Below are 13705 nucleotides of genomic sequence, written 5' to 3' on the forward strand. Positions count from 1 at the left end.
TAGGGACCTGCATAGCAAAATAATGTAGAAAACAGAATGCATGTTACTCTATTTCTGTCATTAGTGGGATGAAATGTGAATAAGTATGTACTTCCAAGCAAATATTTTTGTTACAAAAATATACTTTCTCATAAAATAATACACATAGTTGTTTTTAGGGTGATATATGTCTCTGTTAAGCGGAACAGAAAGGCTGTCTTTTGAAAAGAGCATGTCACTATGTTTGCGAGAGCTGCAACACTTGCACACCAAGTCTAGCACCAGTCTCTATAGTGTCCTGATGGGTCGGTTCATCTATTCATATCTTGCATACTCCCAGGCCTCTTCATCTGTTGCATAATCTAGTTTTGTTTAATAAGAGTCCCAAATAAAAGAAGATTCCATCTATGTAACCAGGACAACAAAAAAAGGACATTTTCTTTCGAATGAAACATCAAAACTTTCCCGCTACAATGCCATAACTGTTCAAAAACAAAGAGCGTTCAAACTACAACAGTTCCACTACAAGTCAAGATCAAAATTACAACAGTTCAGCCAATAGACCTCACAGACCATCGTTTCACTTTCATACCCAAATACTAAAAAATTCAAACCATAAATCAAAACAGACGTAGAAATTTGATGATAAAAACTGGTGAATGAAAGGTCAAAGAAAAACAACAGAAAAATACTGACGCTATAAAGAAATATAAAATATATGTACAAGACCCTGTATTCCTTGAGTTTCTGGGTAAATGAACATCGGCGTTGGTGTCTGTGTGTACAGGCATTTCAAACCAAACGGGTTCTCCTTTTCACGCCAAATCCTCCTTAGTCCTTGTCAAACAAATGTCGTCTTAGTCTGACGGAATGACTTGTCCTGTGTTGGTGATTTCCCCCTGTGAATCCTGGTGCAAATTCCACAGCAGCAGTCTCTAGTCCACTAACGGTCTCCGTAGCAACACCCCCTCCACCGCCACCACCACCACACACTCTGCCAGCTAGTTCTCCCTCTACATACAATATATCCCATCTGTCCCTATGCCAGCCTGGTGCTGTCACCAGATGACACTGGATATACTGGTCTCGCGTGGCAGCAGCGGTAGCATGGCGTTATTGGCGTGTGCCTCCTCGATGCTCTGTTCTCTGGGTGTCCTGGCCTGGCCGTGGGGCCTCTGTCCGTTGATCAGAGTCATAGGGATGTTGCAGTAGGTGTGCTGGTTACCCAGGGTGGAGAGGGGTGGCAGGCTGCCGCCGGGAGCCATGTTGTACTCGTAGCTGCGGTAGTAATGTTTCTGCTGCCTCATCTGGGTGTGGTAGTTGACAGTGGAGTTGTGGAAGGTGCTCCGCAAGTCCGGGTGCGCCGTGGCCATGGCGGTGGAGGTGGCGGCTGCCATGGAGATGGCGGAGACGGTCTGGAGCTCGCCGAAAGGGCCCTGCTCGCTGACGTCCAGCACCTGCTCATTGCTGATGATGGGCTCCATGTGCTTGAAGGGCATCTCGTACTGCAAGTGTTTCCAGAAGTTGGAGCTGAGCTTGTTGCTCTTGGGGCCACGCCACTTGATGACGGTCAGCATCTTGATGGTGTGTTTGAGCGCTTCCACTTCCTGGTAGTTCATGATGCCATGCAGCTCGGCACACTCAATCAGAATCACCTTGATCTCCCCGGTGACCAGCATGTTCCGGAGGCGGGTCTCCAACTCGAAGATGCTCCAACCCCGGCGCACCACGTAATTGGGTGTCATGACGATGATGAGGCGCTTGGATTGGTCCACACAGCGCGCCACGTCCTCGATATAGGCTGGAGAGAGGGAAGGAGAGGCATACAGAGAGACAGGGGAGGGAAGGAGAGGTATAAAGAGAGAGAGGGGTGGGAAGGAGAGGGATACAGAGAGAAGGGAGGGAGGGAGAGTGATACAGAGGGAGAGGGGAGGGAAGGCGAGGGATACAGAGAGAGAGGGGAGAGCGAGAGAGAAAGAAAGAGAGGCAAGAAAGATTTGAAGGAAGTTACAGTATGAAATAATAACACAGCTAAATATATAGTATATAATATAAATATATCATATATATACACTGCTCAACAAAATAAAGGGAACACTTAAACAACACAATGTAACTCCAAGTCAATCACACTTCTGTGAAATCAAACTGTCCACTTAGGAAGCAACACTGATTGACAATAAATTTCACATGCTGTTGTGCAAATGGAATAGACAAAAGGTGGAAATTATAGGCAATTAGCAAGACACCCCCAATAAAGGAGTGGTTCTGCAGGTGGTGACCACAGACCACTTCTCAGTTCCTATGCTTCCTGGCTGATGTTTTGGTCACTTTTGAAGGCTGGCGGTGCTTTCACTCTAGTGGTAGCATGAGACGGAGTCTACAACCCACACAAGTGGCTCAGGTAGTGCAGCTCATCCAGGATGGCACATCAATGCGAGCTGTGGCAAGAAGGTTTGCTGTGTCTGTCAGCGTAGTGTCCAGAGCATGGAGGCGCTACCAGGAGACAGGCCAGTACATCAGGAGACGTGGAGGAGGCCGTAGGAGGGCAACAACCCAGCAGCAGGACCGCTACCTCCGCCTTTGTGCAAGGAGGAGCACTGCCAGAGCCCTGCAAAATGACCTCCAGCAGGCCACAAATGTGCATGTGTCAGCATATGGTCTCACAAGGGGTCTGAGGATCTCATCTCGGTACCTAATGGCAGTCAGGCTACCTCTGGCGAGCACATGGAGGGCTGTGCGGCCCCACAAAGAAATGCCACCCCACACCATGACTGACCCACTGCCAAACCGGTCATGCTGGAGGATGTTGCAGGCAGCAGCACGTTCTCCACGGCGTCTCCAGACTCTGTCACGTCTATCACATGTGCTCATGTGCTCAGTGTGAACCTGCTTTCATCTGTGAAGAGCACAGGGCGCCAGTGGCGAATTTGCCAATCTTGGTGTTCTCTGGCAAATGCCAAAAGTCCTGCACGGTGTTGGGCTGTAAGCACAACCCCCACCTGTGGACATCGGGCCCTCATACCACCCTCATGGAGTCTGTTTCTGACCGTTTGAGCAGACACATGCACATTTGTGGCCTGCTGGAGGTCATTTTGCAGGGCTCTGGCAGTGCTCCTCCTTGCACAAAGGCGGAGGTAGCGGTCCTGCTGCTGGGTTGTTGCCCTCCTACAGCCTCCTCCACGTCTCCTGATGTACTGGCCTGTCTCCTGGTAGCGCCTCCATGCTCTGGACACTACGCTGACAGACACAGCAAACCTTCTTGCCACAGCTCGCATTGATGTGCCATCCTGGATGAGCTGCACTACCTGAGCCACTTGTGTGGGTTGTAGACTCCGTCTCATGCTACCACTAGAGTGAAAGCACCGCCAGCCTTCAAAAGTGACCAAAACATCAGCCAGGAAGCATAGGAACTGAGAAGTGGTCTGTGGTCACCACCTGCAGAACCACTCCTTTATTGGGGGTGTCTTGCTAATTGCCTATAATTTCCACCTTTTGTCTATTCCATTTGCACAACAGCATGTGAAATTTATTGTCAATCAGTGTTGCTTCCTAAGTGGACAGTTTGATTTCACAGAAGTGTGATTGACTTGGAGTTACATTGTGTTGTTTAAGTGTTCCCTTTATTTTGTTGAGCAGTGTATATATTCTAGTCTGTATGTATAGTATGTAAAACATGGTCTATCATCCACTGGTTGATGCTGCCTGCTATTGTCTTTTATTGAGTTTGACTAGCTAAATAGGATATTTAAATATAAGTGTATAAATCTAATGCATCATAACAGGATATAGAGCATGCATTTTAATTTAAAAAAAATTCAATATTGAGAAAAACAGAGAGAATGAGAAATAAGTCAACAAACACAAAACACACTGACATCAGACAATACGTTGACCTATCAGACCCCATAGCCTTGTTAAACACACTAACATCAGACAATACGTTGACCTATCAGACCCCATAGCCTTGTTAAACACACTGACATCAGACAATACGTTGACCTATCAGACCCCATAGCCTTGTTAAACACACTGACATCAGACAATACGTTGACCTATCAGACCCCATAGCCTTGTTAAACACACTGACATCAGACAACACGTTGACCTATCAGACCCCATAGCCTTGTTAAACACACTGGCATCAGACAATACGTTGACCTATCAGACCCCATAGCCTTGTTAAACACACTGACATCAGACAATACGTTGACCTATCAGACCCCATAGCCTTGTTAAACACACTGACATCAGACAATACGTTGACCTATCAGACCCCATAGCCTTGTTAAACACACTGACATCAGACAATACGTTGACCTATCAGACCCCATAGCCTTGTTAAACACACTGACATCAGACAACACGTTGACCTATCAGACCCCATAGCCTTGTTAAACACACTGACATCAGACAATACGTTGACCTATCAGACCCCATAGCCTTGTTAAACACACTGACATCAGACAACATGTTGACCTATCAGACCCCATAGCCTTGTTAAACACACTGACATCAGACAATATGTTGACCTATCAGACCCCATAGCCTTGTTAAACACACTGACATCAGACAATGCGTTGACCTATCAAACCCCATAGCCTTGTTAAACACACTGACATCAGACAATACGTTGACCTATCAGACCCCATAGCCTTGTTAAACACACTGACATCAGACAATACGTTGACCTATCAGACCCATAGCCTTGTTAAACACACTGACATCAGACAATACGTTGACCTATCAGACCCCATAGCCTTGTTAAACACACTGACATCAGACAATACGTTGACCTATCAGACCCCATAGCCTTGTTAAACACACTGACATCAGACAATACGTTGACCTATCAGACCCCATAGCCTTGTTAAACACACTGACATCAGACAATACGTTGACCTATCAGACCCCATAGCCTTGTTAAACACACTGACATCAGACAATACGTTGACCTATCAGACCCCATAGCCTTGTTAAACACACTGACATCAGACAATACGTTGACCTATCAGACCCCATAGCCTTGTTAAACACACTGACATCAGACAATACGTTGACCTATCAGACCCCATAGCCTTGTTAAACACACTGACATCAGACAATACGTTGACCTATCAGACCCCATAGCCTTGTTAAACACACTGACATCAGACAATACGTTGACCTATCAGACCCCATAGCCTTGTTAAACACACTGACATCAGACAACACGTTGACCTATCAGACCCCATAGCCTTGTTAAACACACTGACATCAGACAATACGTTGACCTATCAGACCCCATAGCCTTGTTAAACACACTGACATCAGACAATACGTTGACCTATCAGACCCCATAGCCTTGTTAAACACACTGACATCAGACAACACGTTGACCTATCAGACCCCATAGCCTTGTTAAACACACTGACATCAGACAATACGTTGACCTATCAGACCCCATAGCCTTGTTAAACACACTGACATCAGACAATACGTTGACCTATCAGACCCCATAGCCTTGTTAAACACACTGACATCAGACAATACGTTGACCTATCAGACCCCATAGCCTTGTTAAACACACTGACATCAGACAATACGTTGACCTATCAGACCCCATAGCCTTGTTAAACACACTGACATCAGACAATACGTTGACCTATCAGACCCCATAACCTTGTTAAACACACTGACATCAGACAATACGTTGACCTATCAGACTCCATAGCCTTGTTAAACACACTGACATCAGACAATACGTTGACCTATCAGACCCCATAGCCTTGTTAAACACACTGACATCAGACAATACGTTGACCTATCAGACCCCATAGCCTTGTTAAACACACTGACATCAGACAACACGTTGACCTATCAGACCCCATAGCCTTGTTAAACACACTGACATCAGACAATACGTTGACCTATCAGACCCCATAGCCTTGTTAAACACACTGACATCAGACAATACGTTGACCTATCAGACCCCATAGCCTTGTTAAACACACTGACATCAGACAATACGTTGACCTATCAGACCCCATAGCCTTGTTAAACACACTGACATCAGACAATACGTTGACCTATCAGACCCCATAGCCTTGTTAAACACACTAACATCAGACAATACGTTGGCCTATCAGACCCCATAGCCTTGTTAAACACACTGACATCAGACAATACGTTGACCTATCAGACCCCATAGCCTTGTTAAACACACTGACATCAGACAATACGTTGGCCTATCAGACCCCATAGCCTTGTTAAACACACTAACATCAGACAACACGTTGACCTATCAGACCCCATAGCCTTGTTAAACTGTATGTTCTAAACTGCTGATCTAATGGCTATTAGAGACCTACTGAGTCACAATAACTCAATAGTGATAACAATATGAGAGAAATTAATCTGTGGGTAGGTGTGTGTTTGTGTTTGTGTGTGTGTGCGCGTGTGCGTGTGCGTGTGCGTGTGTGTGTGTGTGAGAGAGAGAGAGAGACAGCCAGTGTCTTGTTTGTGTGTGTGTGTGTGTGTGTGTGTGTGTGTGTGTGTAGGGAGACACACTATACAAGCTGCCCTTTCTAAACAGTGTTCCTCATTTGTAGCAGTATAAATCATCGAGCCAAATGTAGCCATTGTGCGTGTCCCCTACATGCCAGAAGAGCAGAGGCTGCTAAAGCCTGCTGTTAGTGAGGCTGCTGGGGTCCTGTCAGAAACAAAGACTTTTCCACTACAGGTTGACAGGATTAACTAAGCTTCCCTTTCTAATCAAAGAGCCCCTACTGTGAGAGGTGCTGCTCTCTGAGCTAACAGGGCTAGCCATCTCTCTCTCTCTCTCTCTCTCTTGCTCTCTCTCTCTCCCTCTTTCTATCTCTCCCTCTCCCTCCCTCTCCCTCTCTGCATCTCCCTTTCTCCCTCACCCCCTCTCACTCACTCCAACTCCTTGTGCACCCCTCTACATCTCCCTCGCCCTCCGTCTCTCTCCTTCTTGTCTCCCTCCAACCCTTGGGGAGGTTAAAACTCAAAAGGGCTTTTCTCTTTTATGCCTTATGCTCAGCTGAGCCCCTGGGGATAGAGGAGAGCAAGAGAGCAGGCTGATTAGCAGAAGCATGGAGAACCCTCTCATCACCTCACTATGATAAGTCAGTCTGGATGTTCTCTGTAATTGGAATTTAACGCTGGCAAACACAAGACCCCTTTCCACCCTCTAATATCTCTCTCTCTGCTTCTCTGCCTCTCTCTGCTTCTCTGCCTCTCTGTCTCTCTCTCTGCTTCTCTGTCTCTATCTGCTTCTCTGCCTCTCTGTCTCTCTCTCTGCTTCTCTGTCTCTATCTGCTTCTCTGCCTCTCTCTCTGCTTCTCTGCTTCTCTGCCTCTCTCTCTCTCTGCTTCTCTCTATCTCTCTGCTTCTCTGCCTCTCTATCTCTGCTTCTCTGCCTCTCTCTCTCTCTCTGCTTCTATGTCTCTGTGTCTCTCTGCTTCTCTGTCTCTCTCTGCTTCTCTGTCTCAATCTATCTCTGCTTCTCTGCTTCTCTCTCTCTCTGCTTCTCTGTCTCTCTCTCTCTCTGCTCCTCTGCTTCTCTCTGCTCCTCTGCTTCTCTCTGTCTCTGCCTCTCTCTGTCTCTGCCTCTCTCTGTCTCTGCCTCTCTCTGTCTCTGCCTCTCTCTGTCTCTGCCTCTCTCTGTCTCTGCCTCTCTCTGTCTCTGCCTCTCTCTGTCTCGCTTTGTCTCTCTCTGTCTCTCGCTGTCTCTCTCTGTCTCTCGCTGTCTCTGTCTGTCTCTGTCTCTCTCTAAGCCTCTTTCCTCTCTGATGGTCTTTCTAGAATAGCACGGTTGGCGCGGCTGGTTGTGGCTGGGTGTGGCTGGTTGTGGCTGGTTGTGTCAGGTTGTGGCTGGTTGTGGTTAGTTGTGGCTGGTTGTGTCAGGTTGTGGCTGGGTGTGGCTGGGTGTGGCTGGTTGTGGCTGGTTGTGGTTAGTTGTGGCTGGTTGTGTCAGGTTGTGGCTGGTTGTGGTTAGTTGTGGCTGGTTGTGGTTAGTTGTGGCTGGGAGTGGCTGGTTGTGTCAGGTTGTGGCTGGTTGTGGTTAGTTGTGGCTGGGAGTGGTTAGTTGTGGCTGGGAGTGGTTAGTTGTGGCTGGGAGTGGTTAGTTGTGGCTGGGAGTGGTTAGTTGTGGTTGGTTGTGGTTAGTTGTGGTTGGTTGTGGCTGGTTGTGGTTAGTTGTGGCTGGTTGGGGTTAGTTGTGGCTGCTTGTGGCAGGTTGTGGTTGGTTGTGGTTAGTTGTGGCTGGGAGTGGCTGGTTGTGGTTAGTTGTGGCTGGTTGTGGTTAGTTGTGGCTGGGAGTGGCTGGTTGTGTCAGGTTGTGGCTGGTTGTGGTTAGTTGTGGCTGGTTGTGGTTAGTTGTGGCTGGGAGTGGTTAGTTGTGGCTGGGAGTGGTTAGTTGTGGTTGGTTGTGGTTAGTTGTGGCTGGGAGTGGTTAGTTGTGGCTGGTTGTGGTTAGTTGTGGCTGGTTGGGGTTAGTTGTGGCTGGGAGTGGCTGGTTGTGGTTAGTTGTGGCTGGTTGTGTCAGGTTGTGGTTAGTTGTGGCTGGTTGTGTCAGGTTGTGATTAGTTGTGGCTGGTTGTGGCTGGTTGTGGCTGGTTGTGGTTAGTTGTGTCAGGTTGTGGCTGGTTGTGGTTAGTTGTGGCTGGTTGTGGTCAGGTTGTGGTTAGTTGTTGCTGGTTGTGTCAGGTTGTGATTAGTTGTGGCTGGTTGTGGCTGGTTGTGGTTAGTTGTGGCTGGTTGTGGTTAGTTGTGGCTGGGAGTGGCTGGTTGTGGTTAGTTGTGGCTGGGAGTGGCTGGTTGTGGTTAGTTGTGGCTGGGTGTGGCTGGTTGTGTCAGGTTGTGGCTGGTTGTGGCTGGTTGTGTCAGGTTGTGGCAGGTTGTGGTTGGTTGTGGCTGGGAGTGGCTGGGAGTGGCTGGGAGTGGCTGGTTGTGGTTAGTTGTGGCTGGTTGTGGTTAGTTGTGGCTGGTTGTGGTTAGTTGTGGCTGGGAGTGGCTGGTTGTGTCAGGTTGTGGCTGGTTGTGGTTAGTTGTGGCTGGTTGTGGTTAGTTGTGGCTGGGAGTGGTTAGTTGTGGCTGGGAGTGGTTAGTTGTGGCTGGGAGTGGTTAGTTGTGGCTGGTTGTGGTTAGTTGTGGTTGGTTGTGGCTGGTTGGGGTTAGTTGTGGCTGGTTGGGGTTAGTTGTGGCTGGTTGGGGTTAGTTGTGGCTGCTTGTGGCAGGTTGTGGTTGGTTGTGGTTAGTTGTGGCTGGGAGTGGCTGGTTGTGGTTAGTTGTGGCTGGTTGTGGTTAGTTGTGGCTGGGAGTGGCTGGTTGTGTCAGGTTGTGGCTGGTTGTGGTTAGTTGTGGCTGGTTGTGGTTAGTTGTGGCTGGGAGTGGTTAGTTGTGGCTGGGAGTGGTTAGTTGTGGCTGGGAGTGGTTAGTTGTGGCTGGGAGTGGTTAGTTGTGGCTGGTTGTGGTTAGTTGTGGCTGGTTGTGGTTAGTTGTGGCTGGTTGGGGTTAGTTGTGGCTGGGAGTGGCTGGTTGTGGTTAGTTGTGGCTGGTTGTGTCAGGTTGTGGTTAGTTGTGGCTGGTTGTGTCAGGTTGTGATTAGTTGTGGCTGGTTGTGGCTGGTTGTGGCTGGTTGTGGTTAGTTGTGGCTGGTTGTGTCAGGTTGTGGCTGGTTGTGGTTAGTTGTGGCTGGTTGTGGTCAGGTTGTGGTTAGTTGTTGCTGGTTGTGTCAGGTTGTGATTAGTTGTGGCTGGTTGTGGCTGGTTGTGGTTAGTTGTGGCTGGTTGTGTCAGGTTGTGGCTGGTTGTGGTTAGTTGTGGCTGGTTGTGTCAGGTTGTGGTTAGTTGTGGCTGGTTGTGTCAGGTTGTGGTTAGTTGTGGCTGGTTGTGGCTGGTTGTGGTTAGTTGTGGCTGGTTGTGGTTAGTTGTGGCTGGTTGTGGCTGGTTGTGGTTAGTTGTGGCTGGTTGTGGTTAGTTGTGGCTAGTTGTGTCAGGTTGTGGCTGGTTGTGTCAGGTTGTGGTTAGTTGTGGCTGGTTGTGTCAGGTTGTGGTTAGTTGTGGCTGGTTGTGTCAGGTTGTGGCTGGGAGTGGCTGGTTGTGTCAGGTTGTGGCTGGGAGTGGCTGGTTGTGGCTGGTTGTGGTTAGTTGTGGCTGGTTGTGGTTAGTTGTGGCTGGTTGTGGCTGGTTGTGGTTAGTTGTGGCTGGTTGTGGTTAGTTGTGGCTGGTTGTGTCAGGTTGTGGCTGGTTGTGGTTAGTTGTGGTTAGTTGTGGCTGGTTGTGTCAGGTTGTGGCTGGTTGTGGTTAGTTGTGGCTGGTTGTGGTTAGTTGTGGCTGGTTGTGTCAGGTTGTGGCTGGTTGTGGTTAGTTGTGGCTGGTTGTGGCTGGTTGTGGCTGGTTGTGGCTGGTTGTGGCTGGTTGTGGTTAGTTGTGGCTGGTGGTGGTTAGTTGTGGCTGGTGGTGGTTAGTTGTGGCTGGTTGTGGTTAGTTGTGGCTGGTTGTGGTTAGTTGTGGCTGGTGGTGGTTAGTTGTGGCTGGTTGTGGTTAGTTGTGGCTGGTTGTGGTTAGTTGTGGCTGGTTGTGGTTAGTTGTGGCTGGTTGTGGTTAGTTGTGGCTGGTTGTGGTTAGTTGTGGCTGGTTGTGGTTAGTTGTGGCTGGGAGTGGCTGGTTGTGGTTAGTTGTGACTGGTTGTGTCAGGTTGTGGCTGGTTGTGGTTAGTTGTGGCTGGTTGTGTCAGGTTGTGGCTGGTTGTGTCAGGTTGTGGCTGGTTGTGGTTAGTTGTGGCTGGTTGTGGTTAGTTGTGGCTGGTTGTGGTTAGTTGTGTCAGGTTGTGGCTGGTTGTGGTTAGTTGTGGCTGGTTGTGGCTGGTTGTGGCTGGTTGTGGCTGGTTGTGGCTGGTTGTGGCTGGTTGTGGCTGGGAGTGGCTGATTGTGGCAGGTTGTGGTTAGTTGTGGCTGGTTGTGGTTAGCTATGGCTGGTTGTGGTTAGTTGTGGCTGGTTGTGGTTAGTTGTGACTGGTTGTGGCTGGTTGTGGTTAGCTGTGGCTGGTTGTGGTTAGCTGTGGCTGGGAGTGGCTGGTGGGGCAGGTTGTGGTTAGTTGTGGCTGGTTGTGGTTAGTTGTGGCTGGTTGTGGTTAGTTGTGGCTGGTTGTGTCAGGTTGTGGCTGGTTGTGGTTAGTTGTGGCTGGTTGTGGTTAGTTGTGGCTGGTTGTGGCTGGTTGTGGTTAGGTGTGGCTGGGAGTGGCTGATTGTGGCAGGTTGTGGTTAGTTGTGGCTGGTTGTGGTTAGCTATGGCTGGTTGTGGTTAGTTGTGGCTGGTTGTGGTTAGTTGTGACTGGTTGTGGTTAGTTGTGGCTGGTTGTGGCTGGTTGTGGTTAGCTGTGGCTGGGAGTGGCTGGTGGGGCAGGTTGTGGTTAGTTGTGGCTGGTTGTGGTTAGTTGTGGCTGGTTGTGGTTAGTTGTGGCTGGTTGTGGTTAGTTGTGGCTGGTTGTGTCAGGTTGTGGCTGGTTGTGGTTAGTTGTGGCTGGTTGTGGTTAGTTGTGGCTGGTTGTGGTTAGTTGTGGTTGGGAGTGGTTAGTTGTGGTTAGTTGTGGCTGGTTGTGGTTAGTTGTGGCTGGTTGTGTCAGGTTGTGGCTGGTTGTGGCTAGTTGTGGCTGGTTGTGGCTAGTTGTGGCTGGTTGTGGTTAGTTGTGGCTGGTTGTGGTTAGTTGTGGCTGGTTGTGGTTAGTTGTGGCTGGTTGTGGTTAGTTGTGGCTGGTTGTGGTTAGTTGTGGCTGGTTGTGGTTAGTTGTGGCTGGTTGTGGTTAGTTGTGGCTGATTGTGGCTGGTTGTGGTTAGTTGTGGCTGGTTGTGTCAGGTTGTGGCTGGTTGTGGTTAGTTGTGGCTGGTTGTGGCTGGTTGTGGCTGGTTGTGGTTAGTTGTGGCTGGTTGTGTCAGGTTGTGGCTGGATGTGGTTAGTTGCTGACACAAGTAATGGTAAGTGTCTGGGGGAATGAGAGTACCTCTAAGGAGTCTTGAATCGTCCTGGAAATGATCATTGGTGAAACCTAAACATAAATAGTTCAACATTCAAAAGGTGTGATCAGGTAAACTTGCAGAAAGGCATCAGAGGAAGTTAGAGTCAGGGAACTTAAATAAGTTACTTAGATAAACTGTGCCTAGTTTCTGTCAACTCACCAAAACACGTTTATCCCAGTTTAATATGGGAGTTGTGGCATCAGGACCAAAGGAGCCTGTCAGTTTACATACTATGTATTACATTGTAATAGATGCGTTTTAAACAATTAATTGGCTATGAAGACTACTTTATACTCAAACTTTCAACATAGCATATATTTTCAATTAAATAAATAGCTTTATTTGCATCAGAAAAAAATGTGTTTAATTTGCCTGGAGACAAATCCATTGACTTATGAGGTCTTAGAGGAGAACAAATGTCCTTAGAAGGTCTGTATTTTAGCCCTGGGTTTGTGCCACGTATCCCCTATTAACACAGTCCCCCTGACAACACAAACATTTAAGTCAAACGGACTCAAATCGTAACATCGACACAAACTGAACAATGTGACAGACAAGAATGTGACACAAATGAGCAACAACAAAAGAAAAGGATTCTAACTGAGAGTAATGGAATAGTATCAGTGAGGCATTATCATCCAATATCATGACCCTGTCACAGGCGCCAAGTGTGAATCTGAATTACAAGCACTGCAGTCAACATGCAGAAATCCCCTTTGATTGGTTGTGAGACAGCGATCATAAAGATATGATTAAGACTGGATCAATGCAATATAATCACAAAGTTGATTATTACCCACTAATTACACATTTTCAGCTATACCACAGACAACTCCAAATCAGCGGCTGAACGCTACATGCTGTTATGTTGTGATTAACAGGTTAAAGTGACAGTTCAATGCAAAATCAACGTTTGTCAGATGTTTACAGTGCAAAGTAAGATGGTAGAATGTGTCACGTGATATGTACACAACACAATGACAACATTAGAAACAGAATTAAACAGGAAATAAACCAAAAAGGTACAAAACTTACTTCCGGTTGGGATCAAGTCCCTGTCTGGAATGAACAGTTTATACCCATAATGCCTCTCCAGGACGTCGGGTAGGATCTCCAGGGCGAAGCGTTCCTCCTCACGCGTCTCCTGACTCCACTGGTCCGGGTCCACTTTGGTGTATGACAGATAGGCATCATAGTCCTTATTATCTACAGGAGTAACACACAGACCAGTCTATTACTACACTATAGAGGATATTAGTAACATACAGACCAGTCTATTACTACACTATAGAGGATATTAGTAACATACAGACCAGTCTATTACTACACTATAGAGGATATTAGTAACACACAGACCAGTCTATTACTACACTATAGAGGATATTAGTAACATACTGACCAGTCTATTACTACACTATAGAGGATATTAGTAACACACAGACCAGTCTATTACTACACTATAGAGGATATTAGTAACACACAGACCAGTCTATTACTACACTATAGAGGATATTAGTAACATACAGACCAGTCTATTACTACACTATAGAGGATATTAGTAACATACAGACCAGTCTATTACTACACTATAGAGGATATTAGTAACATACAGACCAGTCTATTACTACACTATAGAGGATATTAGTAACATACAGACCAGTCTATTACTACACTATAGAGGATATTAGTAACACACAGACCAGTCTA

General features: G+C 47.5%; 1 protein-coding gene across 1 annotated transcript in view; it reads right to left on the reverse strand.

The window, feature by feature from the left end:
* Positions 1-1037: 1037 nt before the first annotated feature.
* Positions 1038-13705, reverse strand: part of LOC120050855 (interleukin-1 receptor accessory protein-like 1) — an 838450-nt gene continuing 825782 nt past the window's right edge. The window contains exons 8-9 of the mRNA XM_038997383.1: positions 13034-13204; positions 1038-1780 (exon numbers count right to left, since the gene is read on the reverse strand). Coding sequence (XP_038853311.1) covers positions 1038-1780; positions 13034-13204 — 914 coding nt within the window. The remainder of the gene's footprint in view (positions 1781-13033; positions 13205-13705) is intronic.

The sequence above is a fragment of the Salvelinus namaycush genome, chromosome 7, assembly GCF_016432855.1.
Source record: "Salvelinus namaycush isolate Seneca chromosome 7, SaNama_1.0, whole genome shotgun sequence".
NCBI lineage: Eukaryota > Metazoa > Chordata > Actinopteri > Salmoniformes > Salmonidae > Salvelinus > Salvelinus namaycush.